Consider the following 17,277-nt stretch of genomic DNA (forward strand, 5'->3'; position numbering starts at 1 on the left):
CCCTCGCACGTAGCGCTCCGCCCAGGCCCCGCCCCGGAAGCCCCGCCTCTTCTCTCTGCGTATCCGCGGTTTCCTACGGAAGCCGACCCGGTGAGCTCGAGGTGAACATCGTGCGGCTGACCGTAAGTTTTCTCTTTGTAGTGTATATGTGCCGCGCGGTCCCCCTTACTCCATCCTCGGGGTCTCGGAGTCACTATGGATGTAAAATCACAGCAGCCGGCCCTCCATCCCAAGTAAATCCAGACGTCGCGGTCACAGGACGGGTGTTTTTTCCTTTGGGTTTGAATTCGCTCTGAGGTTGGTCCCTGACCTTGGCTTTTTTACGTTATCCACGTAGACACCGCCTTTCGCAACATTTCCCTGCTTCAAACCTGTTAATGTCTCTCCCTCGCAGTGTAAAGTCCTCTTCCGCGAGATGGATTCGCGCCCCCAGCCTGGCCCTCTCGGCCCCTGGAGGGCAGCGCCGGCCGCCGCGCTCCCGGAGAGGCCGGGTCCTCTCCCCGGTCCCGGGATTCTGGAGAGCCCGCCCCTCTCCGGAGACCCCCTCCCTCCCTCCCAACCCCTCTGTCCTCGCGTCTCCTCAGGCCGGTGCTTCTGCTTCGCAGGCCTCTCCTTCCTAGTCAGTCCTTCCCCTCACCCCGCGTAGGGAGAGGTGACCTGGACCAGCCGTGTGACACCCAGTGTATGTCTGTCCCCAGGTTCCACCCCGCTGGAAAATAGTCTCTTCCGGTAGTGTGGCATCTTACTCAGTCACCATCCCTCATCCTTGTAAATTCGTGGGCGAGGGGGATCAGGAGAAGCAGAGACCGAGCGACTGGGAGAGAAGCAGGAAAACGGAGGAGGAAAGAATGAGAGAGAACCGATGGGATAGTAACATAGGGAGAGGGGCCTTGTATCACCGGTAGGAGGGAGGCACTTCACACAGGGAGTGGGCGGAGAGCGAAAGAGTTGCAACCGTGCCCTTCAGAGAACTGTGGTGCTGGGAGAGAAAGAGGAAAACTAGTGACTAGAAGAGCAGAAGAGAGAAAGCAGGAAGGAGGCATAGCCACCTGGGGTGCCAGAGAGTGCAGACTAAGGCATTGTAGCAGTTAAGGAAAGGATGTAATCTGGAGATCGGAGAGGGAGCTGAGTTTGGGAAAAAGATGGAGAAATACATGGATATTTAGGACAATCATAAAGGTTGGGGAGAAAGAGCAGCAAGAAGGGGAAGGAGTCGCAGAGTGGGGCAGGACAAGGGTGAGGGAGAAATAGGAGGGGAGAAACAGCAGGAGTGTAGAGGGGAACGAAAAGACAGGTGAAATAGGAGACAGCTAAACAGAATGAAATGGAAATACATAGTGGTGCAGGTAGAGGTGAGAAACTGGGTCCAGATGGGTGGTGAGTTGTTTGGATATGGTTGATTATGTTGTGGTGTGTTGCTTTGTAGCTTTAGAATCGAATGAATTAAAATTTATTTGCTTCAATTAGACAGATGAGGATGGGAAGTGCAAAAAGTGAAAGGTTTGTGTATTTTTTAAGTATTTGTAAGAGAAGATAACTTCCATTTGCAGTTCCTGTTCGGCCAAGGCACAGTGACTTGACTCAGACAGTTGTCGGTCACCCCCTTCCCTTTTCCTGGCATGAGGTAGAGGAGAGGAGAGAGACTAGTGGCGCAAGAAATGACTAGCTTTGTCACCACATGGTGCCTCTTTGAAGGGACATTAAAAGTTTTGGGTTTTGTAATGAGTTTTCTTCTTTCTTTCTGGTTTCTTTACATTTAATTCTCTGTGTAGCTTGGAGTAAATCTTAGTGCATTCAATTTCTACTTTCCTGTGGGTAATTATTAACTTCTGGAATAAGTTTGGTTCCCTTAGGTAGTCTACGCATGTCATTCTTTTCTAAATAAGGTAAATCCTCAATTTTTGAAAAACTTCGGCACCAGCATTTTTAGATTAAAAATAATTCACAAATTATTTCTTTTTATTGATTCAGGTTTATATGAGGCCTGAGTGCTTTTCCTCTTCATCTTATATAATTGGAAAACTTCTCTGATAACTAGTAAATAATTTTAGACTATTTTGATGAGTATTTGGTAAAGAGGTCATTGGTCTTTTACATTAACAGTCAAAACCTAATTTAACCAGTTAGTCTAATATTTGTTTTTTTCTCTTTTATTTGGTCTGTTAAAATAGCTGTGAGGTGACAGGAAGATATTTTGCTCAGGTCCCTCTTTAGTGTTCTTTGCAAATGATGAAGGATGAGTTGGATTGACTTGGAACCTTCCTCCAACAGAGCCATCCATTCATGATGAAGAAATTTGCTCACAGTTTATTTTTCAGCTGACCCCTTACAATGTTTTCTTCACCAGTGGCTATATTTTTGAAAATCTGCATGTTTAAATATTTTACTGAGATCTTCTGGAAAGAAGAATTGAATACTCAATTGAATTGATCAGACCTTGAAAGAGAAGTTTCCTTTGTCAGGAACATGAAGGTTGGTCCTGGTGTTTTAAATTCGACAGGCGATGAGGACAAAGTCTGCCCACTGGCCCTTCAGGATCCCATTTCAGACTTTAGTTCCACCTGATTCTCTGGATTCAACCTGGGCTTTCTCAGACATGTCTCCCCTCTGGGCCTCCTCAGGGAGCCCACTTGTAATATGGAGATGAGAGTCTAGACTCAGAAACTGTGAGTCTAAGGAATATTGACTCCTGAAGTGTTTGGCCAAATTGTGTGTTTGTGTGTGGGAATTCTTTCTACTGAGAGTGTCCTGTGTTATTTAGAATTTTTCACGGTTCCCAGTCATCCTAGAATGAACAGCAAAAATGCTAGGATTGAGAATGGAACATAGCCTCATAGTTTGAGAAACCATAGTCAGACATATTTCTCTGCATTAAATGTAAATCTGAAAGTAGTTTATGTCAACCCCTGGGCTTCAGACCTCCGCTGGGTTTTATTTGTCCTCGGGACAAAATCCAGTTTCCTTGCCGTAGCTACACAGACTTGTATCATCCTCAGGGCCCAGCCGGTGTCTCCACCCTCATCCTGGGAGCTGACCCTGTTCTCATGGTTCACTCTGTCCTGGTCACATTACCTTTTCTCTCTCACACCAACACCTTTCATGTTTCAGATCTTAGTCGCTCCTCTTACCTTTTTCTTTTAAATCAGCATGATTCTGGCCATACACCCTCCTTCAGGTCTTAGTTCAGAGATGGCTCCCCATCTACCCCCTGACAATCTCTGTGACATTAACCAGATTTTATTGCCTCAATATCAGTCACCCTCAACAGAAACACACTTCTCCATTGATTATTTTGAGTCTCTTGTCTTTAACCTCCACCGAAGGACACAGTGTTCATCTTTTTCCCAGGGTCATCGCAACGCCTCACTTGTGGGATGTTTTCAGATGCTAGGAATTTCCATTGGGCTGAGTACTCCTCAGGGAATACGAAGGTAGCAGGGTAGGTGATGAGGACGGTTCCCATATTTGTTCTGGCTATATCATCGCTTATTAATCTTTACCTTGTGTGCCTACTTAATTACTCCAGAGCAAAAAGATGTAGGGAGGCCTAAGAAGCCCTGTACAACTGGTTTCCTCCTGCAGTGTTGTCAGGTGTCCTCATGTTTATTCTGCTCCGTTACTGCTCTGCTATAGCTACAGGTGTTCCAGGTGTGCACATCAAGGAACCAGTCGTCACCTTGACAAGTGCTTTGCCTTCCAGCAGTTCATCTGCTCAGAGTCAGCGGTAGTGATTTCACTGTGCTAAGGGAGGGGGGGCAGAAGGTCCAGAACCTAAGGGGATATGAAGGATAGGGCCCTAAATAGGGACTGTATTTTCCAATTAGATGTGAGTGGGGAGAACAGGAGACAAGAAACTTAAGGATGCTTTCTCTTTGTAACTGTCTCACTGAACTCAAATGCCTGTGTAACTGGACTCCATAACGTCCCTAGTTGCTGGCAAGTATTCTCCAGAGGGTCAGCTTTTTGATCTTCATACTGAATGCCCAGTGTCCTTTGGGTGGGAGCTTCTGTGTTCTTGTTGCAAGATCTTTGCTGAGAGGTCTTTGTGCCATTTATCACATTTCCTCTTGTTCGCCTGGAGGAGAGATAGAGAAGTTGGGGAAGTGAAGCAGAGCCTGTATGGGTCTGCACGAGGGATATGGCTGCAGGTGTGGGCATCAAGTTGAGCCCAGTGAATGTGTGCACCTGTCCCTTGTGGGATCAGGGGATGTGGGGAAGTATTGGCAAGGGATGTCTTAATTCTGTCTGGAGCATCATGACACGGGTTTATGGGTGGTTGTGGGTTTGAGGTGCCATAGGCTCCTAGCTCACCTTCCCTGTAACATAGATGCTGAGACTGAGGCTTGCATGTATTGGTTACATTGGGTCACACCTTCATTCCTGAGGAGGAATGAAGACAGTGGATTTAGAAAGAGAGAACCATTTTCCCTCAGTATTGTTAGAGCTGTGGCCTGAGATATACCCATAGGGAGCTCTGGGTATAGGAGGATGGCTGCCATGGTACCACAGGAATGGATCTAGAGGGTGCCCTATAGAATCCACACTAAGCAGTGACTTGTGTTGGCTTTTTTGGGAGGGCAAGAATCGTCGTGTAAACCTCCAAGTAATACAGAGAAAGTCTCAGATCATTTTTCGCATTACCTTTGCTATTTTTGAGCATTTTGGGTTGTGAGTGAAGAATATTTCAGATGCACTATGAAAGATAAAATGAGTAAAGAGTATTTCAGATGCACTATGAAAGATACAAAAGAGAGCATTTCATTGGGCATGTTGGGGTCTCACTGAGGCATGTGTATCATTGGAGACATCTTTTTAATTGGTAGGTTTTGGAGATGACAGTGTTTTTGCTGGAATTATTGTAAATGAAAATATGGGGTTTTGGGTCTACTGATCCTTGGGTGTCTCCATATGTGTTTTTCCTGATGCATGAGTTTTGAAGAGCTTGGTTTGTTATTTGGTATTTTATATGAGGATCATTAAGAGAGTGTCTGCAGACTGTGTTGGACCCCATAAGAGTTTGTTAGTTTATTTGTGTCCATATGGGAAATTATGAGTCCTATGTCAGATGGCAGAATGTTTTGAGCAGGGAGCTTCTGCTAGGTATGTGTCTAGCATGGACCATAAAGTCCTGTCATGTTTGGAAAGATTGTTTCAAGAATCAAAGGGCCCCAACACCACAGTGATCTAAAGTCTAGAGGTTCATCCTTGGGAAGAAATAGCTGTTAACTTTCTTGCTGCCAGGCTCATGCTTGTTTCTGTACTATCCTCTCTTTATCTGTCTCAACACACAGACACACATACACACACACAGGCCCAATACAGAGAACAGAGCACACTTAATGCCCTGTTGGTGGGAATGTAAATGATACGGCTATTATGGAAAACAATATGGTGGTTTCTCAGTAAATTTAATGTAGCACAGACACAATCTGTCAAACCCATCTCTGGCTCGATATCCAAAGGAAATGAAATCAGTGTATTGAGTGAAATATCTGCCCTCCAATGAGCATTAATGCATTATTCGCAATAGCCAAGTTGTAGAAAGAACCATAATGTTGACGAATGAATAATGAAGAGATGAATAATGAACCATAATGTTGATAAATGAATAATGAAGAGATTTTATATATATACATATATGTAATATATATATAAAATATATAAATATATCTATATTTTATATATATGTATATATATATAATATATATATATGTATATATATACACACACACACACACAAAATTCAGCCATAAAAATGAAGGAGCCTATCATTTGTGACAAAATGAATGAACCTAGAATGAATATGCTCACTGAAATAAGTCTGACAGAAAAAGATAAATTCTGTGTGGAAACTAGAAATGTAAAACTCACAGAGCTCTAGAGTAAAAAGGTTACGAGGGGCTGGGTTTTGGAGAAAATGGGGCGATGTTGCCCAAGGGTTAGAAACTGTCATTTGTAAAATGAGTAGGTTCTGGGGATCTGTGTGTACCATGCTGACTACGGTTGATCATAGTGTGTTACTATATACTGGAGAATTGTTGAGGGAGTAAAATTTTAGTGTTCTCACTACACAGACACAAAATGGTAACTGTGAGTTAATGGAAGTGTAAATTACTTGATGCTGATAATTATTGTACATTGTGTACATCTGCCAAATAATCACATTGTACAGCTTATATGTACAGCATTTTTATTCATCAATTATACCTCAGTAGTGCTTGAAAAGAAAAAGAAAGCGTGAGGTGTGCTGGGCTCACCTCCTCTAGATGGTGCTCAGCCCAGGCTTCACATTGATTTGAGTAAGGCATCTTCATATGTTTTATACCCCCTGACCAGAGATGCCTTTTAAAGTAGCTGGGATGGGGCCCAACATGAATAATACTTAAGGTTCCCCAGGATGTTCCAATCTGGATCCGTCATTGAACATCAGGACTCTAGGTCCCCCCATTCCTGAGGGCTGAGATCTGGGCTGAGGGTGAGGGCTCTGCTCTGCACGAGGATGGATCAGGGCTGGTCTGTGACCTGCAGGGGATCATCGGGTCCAGCTGAGGTGCCCACTGCTGCTGGGTACGTGAGGGCCTCACCGGGAGGGGAGCGAGATCTGAAGGAAAGGGTGGAAAACTCACTGGTTGGTCTGTGTGTGGGAGTTACTGTCCTGAGCCCCTCCTGGGACAGTGGGCAGCAGAGGACCGTCTGTTCCACATGCTGAGGGCTTCCCTGTGTGTGTGGTGGTGACTCAGGAAGGGGGTGTGTTGATTCTAAGCATTAAATGGCATGTTTCCAACTTTGAAGATCGACCTCTAAAGCCTCACATGGTCTGAGGAAGAAGCCCATAAGAAGAGGAGGAAGAGGAAAGAGGAGTAAGAAATGGCTCTTTCTCAGGTGAAGTCATGTTCTCAGTTGATTCTTCAGTGTATCCATCCTGAAATTCCCTTCTTTGGACACGCTAATCCTCTCTGGCTCTGAGGTGGTGTTCCTGACACCTACGCATTCATCCTTACCTAGTGCCTTCCCTCAGTACATGTTTATAATTGTTATATCTTCTTGGAGAATTGACCCTTTTATGATTATGTAATGTCCTTTGTCTCTTATGTCAGTTTTTCTGTTTACTTTGTCTGATATTATGCAGTCACTCTTGCTGTCTGTGGGATAGAATGTCTTTTTCCTTCCTTTTGCTGTTTGCCTTTCCTGTCCTTAGATTTGTCTTTCACTCTAGCTCTCTGTTTTCCTCCTGTCACTTTCTTCAGTGGTCCCTGCTCAGGCACACTGTACTGTGGTGAAAGGCAGGAGACCTGGCCAGCCCCCTTCACTCCACTGTAATGTCAGAGGGAATGCATCGACCCTTTCCTTCTGATCATGACATTGGTGAAATGTTCTTTCTTAATAACAATATATTTTTTCCATATTCTTTTTTGTTATGTTTTACAATTCTCCAAGAAACTTTTTACTTTACCATTGTGAGAATTTTATTCTTAATCTGTTAAAATAATGTATAATAGTAGTAACTTTTCTAATTAAAAAAAATTTGTTTTCTAATTTTGAATCAATGTTTTATTAGTGGAAAAACAGAGAAACCCTTTTTGGCTTTTGTTAATGCTTATCTGTATAAATTCAAATGGACAGATTTATATTTTTGAATATAGTTATTGAAATTGGAGTTAAAGTATTCTTGTTTTTTTTTTAATGTCTGTACTATTTTCTTTTTTAGTAGCCTACTATAGAATCATGTTGAGAAACTCAGTTTAGTACAGTTTGTACATTTTCATTTCTGTGAGAAATATCCTGAAATACATGTGAATAAATATGATAATACAAAAATAGTCTGAAAATCTGTCAGGAGACCAGTCTCGTTTCAGTTAATTTATCATTGACATGTGTGCATATGTGCATGGATGTGCAAGTCCATGGTTTAGATAAAAGACATCATGATTTTAAATCTATAGATATCTTTTTGCAGTTCATATTATATCTTTAATATATTCACTGGCCTTGAATTTTTTCTACAGTATCATGTTCATGGTTTAAATAGTAATAAGATTACTAACATTTTGTGTGTATGTGTGCGTGTACATGTATATAATGAACTTTTAGGCTGTTCCATGTTGGTTACCTTGAACTTCTTTAAAGTTTTCTCAGGTAGTCGTCTGTCAATGAAATTTTAATGCTCTATGTGTTACTTAACTCTTTGATTTTTAAGCTTCAGTTCCAGAGCCCAACCATGGTGTAGCCCAACCAAGTTCATGTGCTTAGTGTATGATTCCTTAGATTGCTGAACTCAGTTGAGTTTTTCAGAGTGTCTCTGACACAGTTTTCTCCTCTGTAAGTTGGGAAAAGATCTTTCTTTAGTGAGCTTTGATGTTGCTAACAAGTAAATACATGTAAAACATTTAGAGTAATGCATAGCATATAGGAAGTGTTCATATAATGTTCCTTTTTTTTTTTTTTTTTTTTTTTTTTTTTTTTTTTTTACACGGCCCTCTCGCTGTTGTGGCCTCTCCCATTGCGGAGCACAGGCTCCGGATGCGCAGGCTCAGTGGCCATGGCTCACGGGCCCAGCCGCTCTGCGGCATGTGGGATCTTCCTGGACCGGGGCACGAACCCGCGTCCCCTGCATCGGCAGGCGGACTCCCAAGCACTGCGCCATCAGGGAAGCCCATAATGTTCCTCTTTGCTGCTGTTATCATCATCATAATTGGAGGTCTTGAGCTTTCTTTATAGAGCCACTGTGGACTCTGTCGTCTCTGAGGACACCATTCATGTTCCTCCACCTCCAGGAGGATGATTATCCCTCAGTGTATAGAACGTAATATCTAACACTTCCCCATGGACAACACGGTGTTGAATTTTTATTTGCATATATTTTATGTATTGCCTACAAGAATGAGAAGGGTAAATCGATTTGAAGGATATTGTAATCTCTATGACAAAGCATAAGAAATTAAAATTAGACACCCAGTTAGCTTCAAATACCTTTCCATGGATCTGTCAGAATACTTACTTCAACCTAATTGATCTTTTACCTCTACTCATTTTGTATGGAAATCAGAACTCTCCTCACGTCCTCTTGGTGAAATGTTTTTTTATTTAAGGGACAGTTGACATTGAATGATGTGGCCATCGAATTCTCTCCAGAAGAGTGGGAATGCCTGGACCCTGCTCAGAGGGCCTTGTACAGGGACGTGATGTTGGAGACCTGCAGGAACCTGATCTCTGTGGGTGAGGATAACTTCCCTCCAAAAGTCGGGAGGGTGTCTTTGCATTTTCCCTTGTTTGCCTTTTGGAATCCCCTGCCTTGCTTAACTGAGCTCAAAGCCATGTTGACTGAGGCATGAAAAGCTTCTTGATTTAGCATCAGGAGTTTAAACATGCCCTTTCTTCAGATGATCTGGCCACTTCGCGGTACACCAGGAATTTTTTAAGTGATTAAGTATGTCTAATGCCCAAGCGGAAACTTTTAAAATATTTCATTCCCTGTGCTCTACCTCTGTGCTTTTAATTCAGTACCTACTGGAAGACAGTTAGATGTCTGCATATTTCATCATTCCCTCTGCATTGAGAAGGAGGCAAGCAGTGGATGAGTTAGTGAAATATGTTTCCAGACCCACTGCAGCATTAGTAGTGTTTGGGAAACTCTACCAAATGGGAGAGTTGTTTGCGAAAACAGAAATCTATTCGTTGTCAAGTCTGAGAGGAAATTTTTCTTCTCCCTTAGTTATCACTCGATCCCTCAACATGTAAAATGTATTCTTTCCCCCTCCAGTGGTGTGGGAGCTCCACCAAAGACAAAGGCAGTCTTTATCGTGATCTACTGCACTCGGCTATCTGGCCCCTGTGAACATGTTGCTGCTTCATTTTGAGGAGCGTGAACAGGGTTTTTGTGTTTTTTTTTTGCGGTACGCGGGCCTCTCACTGTTGTGGTCTCTCCCATTGCAGAGCACAGGCTCCGGACGTGCAGGCTTAGCGGCCATGGCTCACGGGCCCAGCCGCTCCGCGGCATGTGGGATCTTCCCGGACCAGGGCACGATCCCATGTCCCCTGCACTGGCAGGCGGACGCTCAACCACTGCGCCACCAGGGAAGCCCCAACAGGGTTGTTTTAAAGGGGTCTATTGCTCCCTCAGCTCTCCTTTTGGACTTGATTCCCTTGGATGCTCAGTTCTCAGTCTCTATAGATCAGAGCTGATGCCTCCAGACTCCAGCCCCTGAGCCTTTCTGGGTTCCACCCCCATCTTGTGTTCTTTGAAGACCTAATCAGAAGATGGGAAAACACTGGCTGCTCTTTCATTCCATCTGGCACCTCAGAACCTACAAGGAGCTGTCTCAAGCCCTGTCTGCTTGTTTTGCTACCTTAGCCATTTACTCCTTTGACTAATATCTCCACATTCTGCTACCGGAGTTTGGTAACAGCTGTTCTACTCTAAGTTGCTCTTAGTATGTCTCTTTTTTAAATTTTACTTTATTTTTATTTATGTATTTATTTTTTTGTTGGCTGCACTGGGTCTTCATTGTGGCGCGCAGGCTTCTCTAGTTGTGGCGGGCGGGCTCCAGAGCTCATGGGCTCAGTTGAGGCAGCACTTGGGCTTATTTGCCTCTTGGCGTGTGGGATCTTAGTTCCTCGACCAGGGAGCGAACCCGCATCCCTTGCAATGGAAGGTGAATTCTTAACCACTGGACCACCAGGGAAGTCCCAGCATGCCTCTTTTTTAAAAAATATATTTTGTACATAAATGGGATCATTCAGTTTTATTCTTTCTCTGAATAATTTTACTGAGTATATACCCTCATTGTCCATCTGGGCTGTTAAAAATAGCAGGATTTTTTTCTTCTTTATGTATAAATGAAATTGCATTCTGTGTATCTCCCAGATTTGTTCCCTATCCATCTGTTGGACAGTTAGGTTGTTTCAATGCCTGGGCAATTGTGATTACTGCTGTTATGAATGTGGGAGTGCAGGTATCTTTTTTTTTTTTAATAAATTTATTTATTTTATTTATTTATTTTTGGCCGTGTTGGGTCTTTGTTGCTGCGCGCGGGCTTTCTCTAGTTGCAGCGAGCGGGGGCTACTCTTCCTTGTGGTGTGCGGGCTTCTCGTTGCGGTGGCTTCTCTTGTTGCGGAGCACGGTCTGTAGGTGCGCGGGCTTCAGTAGTTGTGGCTCGAGGGCTATAGAGCGCAGGCTCGGTAGTTGCAGCGCGCGGGCTTAGTTGCTCCGCGGCATATGGGATCTTCCCAGACCAGGGCTCGAACCCGTGTCCCACACATTGGCAGGCGGATTCTTCCACTGCGGCACCAGGGAAGCCCAAAGTGTAGGTATCTTTTAAGACAGTGATTTCATTTTGTTTGATATATTCCCAATAATGTAATTGCTGCATTATATTATAGTTTTGTTCTTTTTACAGTACTCGGGGAACTTTTATACTTTTCAGTTTCTTTGTATCTGTATGTTTTAGTATGGAAGAAACTCTCTTTCTGATCGCCTTATTGCAGTTTTTCCTTTAGGTTTCGGCTAAGAACATTTTTTCACATCTCCTGGGATATTATGTGTGTACTTTGTGATTATATGCATAGAAATGGGGCCTATGGAATATTCAATTTGATACCTTATGTAGCAAATAATGTAATAAATGTAAACCTGCTTTATTGCTTCAGTGTCCCATTCTCTCTCTTTTTAAATCCCTTTTGTTTTGGCCCCATACCCAGAGTATAATTTCCACAGTTAAAAATGGAATCGTATTGGGAACTCCCTGGTGGTCCAGTGGTTAGGACTCGGCTCTTTTCACTGCTGTGTGCTCAGGTTTGATCCCTTTTTGGGGAACTAAGAATCCAGCAAGCTGCATGGCATGGCCAAAAAAAAAGGAATAGTGTTGTGTTACTTGCTGGACCAATTCTTTTCTTTTCTCTTTTTTTTCCTTAATTAATTTTTAAAATTTAGTTTAATTTTTTTCTTTTTGTATATTTATTTCTTTATTTAGTTTTGGCTGCGTTGGGTCTTCATTGCAGCGTGCGGGCTTTCTCTCATTGCAGTGGCTTCTCTTGTTGAGGAGCATGGGCTCTAGGCATGTGGGCTTCAGTAGTTGTGTCATGTGGGCTCAGTAGCTGGGGCTCACGGGCTCTAGAGCGCAGTCTCAGTAGTTGTGGCAGGGCTTAGTTGCTTTGCGGCATGTGGGATCTTCCTGGACCAGGGCTCGAACCTGTGTCCCCTCCATTGGCAGGTGGATTCTTAACCACTGCGCCACCAGGGAAGCCCTCTTTTTTAACCTCATTATTTTTAGTTGCCTCATACGGTTTTATTCACACATATATGCAGTCACAAGCTGTGATACCCCATGTTTATTATTCCCTCTCCTCCACTCAGTCCCGTTATCAGTCCTGGTCTTTCTTTACATGGTCTCTCTCTGTCTCTCTTTTTGTATTATTTATTTATTTACTTTTGGCCACACCCCGTAGCATGTGGGATCTTAGTTCCCTGACCTGAGATGGAGCCTGCACCCCCTGCTTTGGAAGCACATAGTCTTAACCACTGGACCGCCAGGGAAGTCCGTTTACATTGTCTCTTGATGTGGATAGAATCACTGTCGTTGGTCACGTATTTAAGTTGTTCTCTTGATCTCCCCAGTTTCCACAGCACTTCATCATCCATCCCTCCACCTTCCTCATTACTCACACTGTAAAATTGATTCCCTTTCATCCATTGAAAAACTTTTTCAGTAGATGACCTGAATCAATATGAGCAGCCGTGATGACTCAGAAACCATTTCCAGCAGGGATGCTTGAATAACAGTATTAGTTACATAGCTCACTTCTTCTTGCATCTCCCTTAAGATTTCCTTTTTAAACTTCTGGTATTTGTGTGTTTACTGTTAGTTGGTATGTGCTTTGTGGTCACCGTGGAAAATACCCTTTTTTGAGAGCTAATGTAAGTTTTTCCATTTGAATGTTTTTGTCACAGTGGTTGAAACGATGCTACGCTGAACTTAATTTGAATTACGTGTAATCACTCTTTCTGTAGTGAAGAATCCTATTCTTTACTGTTCTTCAAAAATTTAACATCATGGTTGAAAAGTTTCGTAACTCTGTTTGATAAAAGTGTTACTTTTGTTTAATATCATGTATTCAACGTGAAACATTTATTCATGCAGTGTAATGAATAGGAAATGTATGGTTCTTTATATCTTGTAGATATTTCTCATATACATGTGATAAGGAAATTACAGCTAAAATCAAACATTGATAGAGGAGGAGTATTCCAAACAGTGATTTTGGGAAGACATGAAATCCAGGAAATCAAACCTTTTTACCTCTCGGAAATACAGGAGAATATGTTTGACTTTGGATTTCAGTGGAGACATGATGAAAGAAATTACAGAAATATCCCTACGTCCCATAACCAAAATGTCACTGATAGAAGAAGTCAACATGGTGGAAGGGATGCGGGAAACAAGCCTATTGGAAATAGACTTGTGTTAAGCCTTCAGGATGAACTTCATATGTTTAAAAGTAAACAGAACATTGATGATTTTAATAAAGCTCTTAAGGGTATCAGCAGTAGTTCCTCATTTTCACCAGTTGAAGGAATTTCTCCTCCTGTCCAAACCAACATTTCTAATATATATTTTATGCATCCTTCAATACTGACACAAGACCAGAGCCCACACAGGGAAATACCTTACAAATGTAATGAGTATGGCAAAACGTTTCATCAGGGCTCAAACCTCAGGAGTCATCAGAGAATCCATATAGGAGAGAAATTACATAAATGTGCTGTATGTGACAAGGTCTTTAGCCGAAATTCAGATCTTGTAATTCATCAAAGAATTCATACTGGAGAGAAACCTTACGAATGTAATGAGTGTGGCAAGGTCTTTAGTACAAAAGGAAAGCTTTCAGTTCATCAGAGAATTCATACTGGAGAGAAACCTTACAAATGTAATGAGTGTGGTAAAACCTTTAATCAGAGCTCAATCCTCACTCGACATTGGATAATCCATACAGGAGAGAAATTACATAAATGTGATGTATGTGACAAGGTCTTTAGTCAAAATTCAGACCTTGTAATTCATCAAAGAGTTCATACTGGAGAGAAACCTTATGAATGTAATGAGTGTGGCAAGGTCTTTAGTCAGAAAAGAAAGCTTTCAGTTCATCAGAGAATTCATACTGGAGAGAAACCTTACAAGTGTAATGACTGTGGTAAAACCTTTAATCAGAGCTCAACCCTCAGTCGACATCGGATAATCCATACAGGAGAGAAATTACATAAATGTGATGTGTGCGCCAAGGTCTTTAGTCAAAGTCCAGACCTTGTAACTCATCAGAGAATTCATACTGTGGAGAACATAGTGTCTGTGGGAAAATCTTTCTTTCTTCCTCAGGCATCAGTAGGCATGACATAATCCATAGAGCAGCAAAACCATATAAATATGATGTATGTGACAGTCTTTCATCAAAATGCAGTCCTTGGACTTCATCGGGAAATTCATACTAGAGAGAAACCTTACAAATGTAATGAATGTGTCCCAGTCTTTAGTCAAAACACAAACCTTGCAAGTCATCCAACAATTCATAATAGTGAGTAATCTTACAAATATAATGAGTGTGGCTAAAACCTCTCATCAGGGCTCATACCTCAGTAGGCATCAGATAATCCGTACAGGAGAGAAATTACATAATTGTGATATATGTGTCAAGGTCTTTGGTTAAAATTCATACCTTGCAATTCATCGGAGAATTCATACTGAAGAGAAACCTTACAAACGTAATGTGTGTGGCAAAACTTTTCATCATGGCTTAACTCTCTGGCATCATCAGATAATCCATACAGGATCCAAACCATATAAATGTGATGTGTGTGTCAGAGTCTTTAATCGAAATGCAGTCCTTGCACTGCTTCAGAGAATTCTTACTGGAGAGAAACCTTACAGATGTCACGAGTGTGGCAGGGTCTTTTGTGAGAAGACAACCCTTACAAGGCATCAAGAAATTCATATTGCAGAGAAACCTTAAAATGTAATGCGTGTGCCAAGGTCTTTAGTCAAAAACCCCAACTTCGAATTCATTGGAAAATACATAATGGAGCAAATTACAAGAGTATTGATTGTGGCAAAGTGTTTAGTCAAAATGCAAACCTTGTACGTCATCAGAGAATTCATAGTGGTGGGAAGGCTAACAAATGGAATGAGTGTGGCAAGGTCTTTCGTCAGAGTTCAGCCCTTCCTAGTCTTCGGAGAATTCATAATGGTGAGCAGTCTTACACATGTAATGAGCATGTCAAATTCTTCAGTGTGCTTTCAAGCCTGACTTAATGCCATCAGGCAATCCATATTGGTGAGAGACTTTAATAATGTAGTGATGTGACAAGGCTTTTAGCAGGTGTCCCCATCTTAGGCTTTATTAGAAATTTCATTCCTGATTGAAACCAATAATTGTAATTGTTGTGGCCTGGCCTTTTGACAAGGAATGTATTCACCAAAGAATTCGTTCTGGAGATTACCTCATGAATGTATGACTGCAGAAAACCTTCACTTGGGGCTCACATCCTACTAATCATCAGACAGTCCATACTGAACAGAACATTACAGCATTACTCTACCTTGGGAATGCTATTTTTTTAAACACTCCTTAATACCTGCTCCCCATTCTTGAGTATGCAGTATATGAATGTATTTTTTCTTGTTCTTTTATGTGTCTAAATAAACGTCATGGTATGTACCTTGATTTAGATGAAGAGAAACTAGGAAAATAGTAAGCATATGCAAAATAGAAAAATTTAAAAATCATGCAGTATCACATTTGTCCTTTATTGTGCTCAGTGAAATAATTTTTAGGGCTCTATGTTCATGAGTTTTCTCTTCAAAATGAACCACATACAATGGGGACATTTTTGTTTGGTGGATAAACTAGAAATTTCATGTATTCACCCTTAAGACATATTTTTCTTGCTGCTGATTTGCACTTGTGCCCATTCATTGGAATAGGGTGGAACCCCACACAGAATTTGGTTTGGTTATCGAGACTGATATTTATATTGAAGTGTTATGAGAATGTTTGTTATATAATTCAGCTTTCTATGGGAAGGGTGGAGACTTCCAAGGTGTTCAAAAAATGGTTTAAGGGAACAGGGAGTGGTCAATGGCATCATGTGTTAAGGAGATCACTTGATGAGATTTGAACTTTCAGTTTGTATCAAAGGAGGGAGTCCTCAGGTTTTTTTTTTTTTTAATTAGTTTGCCCACATAGGTAGAATAGGAAGAGGTTGTCCTGCTGCCTAAAGCTGTCAGTAGTCCAACATCATAAAATGGATTCAGGTTGTTTAACAAAACAGCGAATGTTTACTCTTTTTTTTTTTTTTGCGGTACGCGGGCCTCTCACTGTTGTGGCCTCTCCCGTTGCGGAGCACAGGCTCCGGACGTGCAGGCTCAGTGGCCATGGCTCACGGGCCTAGCCACTCTGCGGCATGTGGGATCTTCCCGGACCAGGGCACGAACCCGTGTCCCCTGCATAGTCAGGCAGACTCTCAACCACTGCGCCACCAGGGAAGCCCTGAATGTTTACTCTTGAAACTCCTGATTTCTTGATTAGGAAACAATACAGTTTTCTTCATGCTGATAATTTATTACATTTCTTTACCTGAGGCACACGTATGTTCCATTGTGCAATATGGTTTTTGAAAATGCTTGTAAAACACTGTTTAAGTAAATTGCCCGAGGTGTTTTTACCCTAGGTTAATAAAAATTAATGTTTGGACAAGGAATTATATTCAGTCTCCTGGCATAAACCATAATGGAAAAGAATATAAAAAAGAATGTATATATGTGTATGACTGAGTCACTTTGCTGTACAGCAGAAACTAAGAGAACATTGTAAATCATCTCTACTTCAGTAAAAAAATTAATGTTTGGAAATGTTTACCAGATCATATATGTAAGCAATTTTTTAGAAGAGCAGTTATCCATAGGGTATCAAAATTTTATTCTGCAGTGTTTTTACTAAATGTCTTGTTGTTTAGTTGTATAATTTTACCTTTAAACCAGTGATTACCTTTGAGCTAATATTTGTGCAGGTGTGAAGTTTAAATGGGAGTTTTTTCCCCCATTGTGAACATGTTATTGATTACGACCAGTTTTTGAAAATCCTTCGTTCATTGAATTGCCTTGGTACCTTAGTCAAAAATCTGTTGGAAGCACAGTGGCCCTTGAACAGTGCAGGGAGTTCGAGGTGTTGAGTCCCGAGTAGTCAAAAATCCACGTATAACTTAATATTGGCCCTCCATATCCGTGGTTC

At 41.9% G+C, this 17,277-nt stretch overlaps 1 protein-coding gene across 1 annotated transcript in view; it reads left to right on the forward strand.

Moving 5' to 3' along the window:
* The window catches only part of LOC103087643 (zinc finger protein 239-like), a 23,906-nt gene extending 8,906 nt beyond the window's left edge, over positions 1 to 15,000 (forward strand). The window contains exons 3-10 of the mRNA XM_007455901.1: positions 14 to 90; positions 395 to 584; positions 699 to 901; positions 3,634 to 3,724; positions 9,090 to 9,216; positions 13,177 to 14,379; positions 14,434 to 14,565; positions 14,699 to 15,000. Of these exons, the coding sequence (XP_007455963.1) occupies positions 14 to 90; positions 395 to 584; positions 699 to 901; positions 3,634 to 3,724; positions 9,090 to 9,216; positions 13,177 to 14,379; positions 14,434 to 14,565; positions 14,699 to 15,000 (2,325 nt within the window). The remainder of the gene's footprint in view (positions 1 to 13; positions 91 to 394; positions 585 to 698; positions 902 to 3,633; positions 3,725 to 9,089; positions 9,217 to 13,176; positions 14,380 to 14,433; positions 14,566 to 14,698) is intronic.
* Positions 15,001 to 17,277: the final 2,277 nt, after the last annotated feature.

This window comes from Lipotes vexillifer, unplaced genomic scaffold, assembly GCF_000442215.2.
Source record: "Lipotes vexillifer unplaced genomic scaffold, Lipotes_vexillifer_v1.1 scaffold1665, whole genome shotgun sequence".
NCBI classification, from domain to species: domain Eukaryota; kingdom Metazoa; phylum Chordata; class Mammalia; order Artiodactyla; family Lipotidae; genus Lipotes; species Lipotes vexillifer.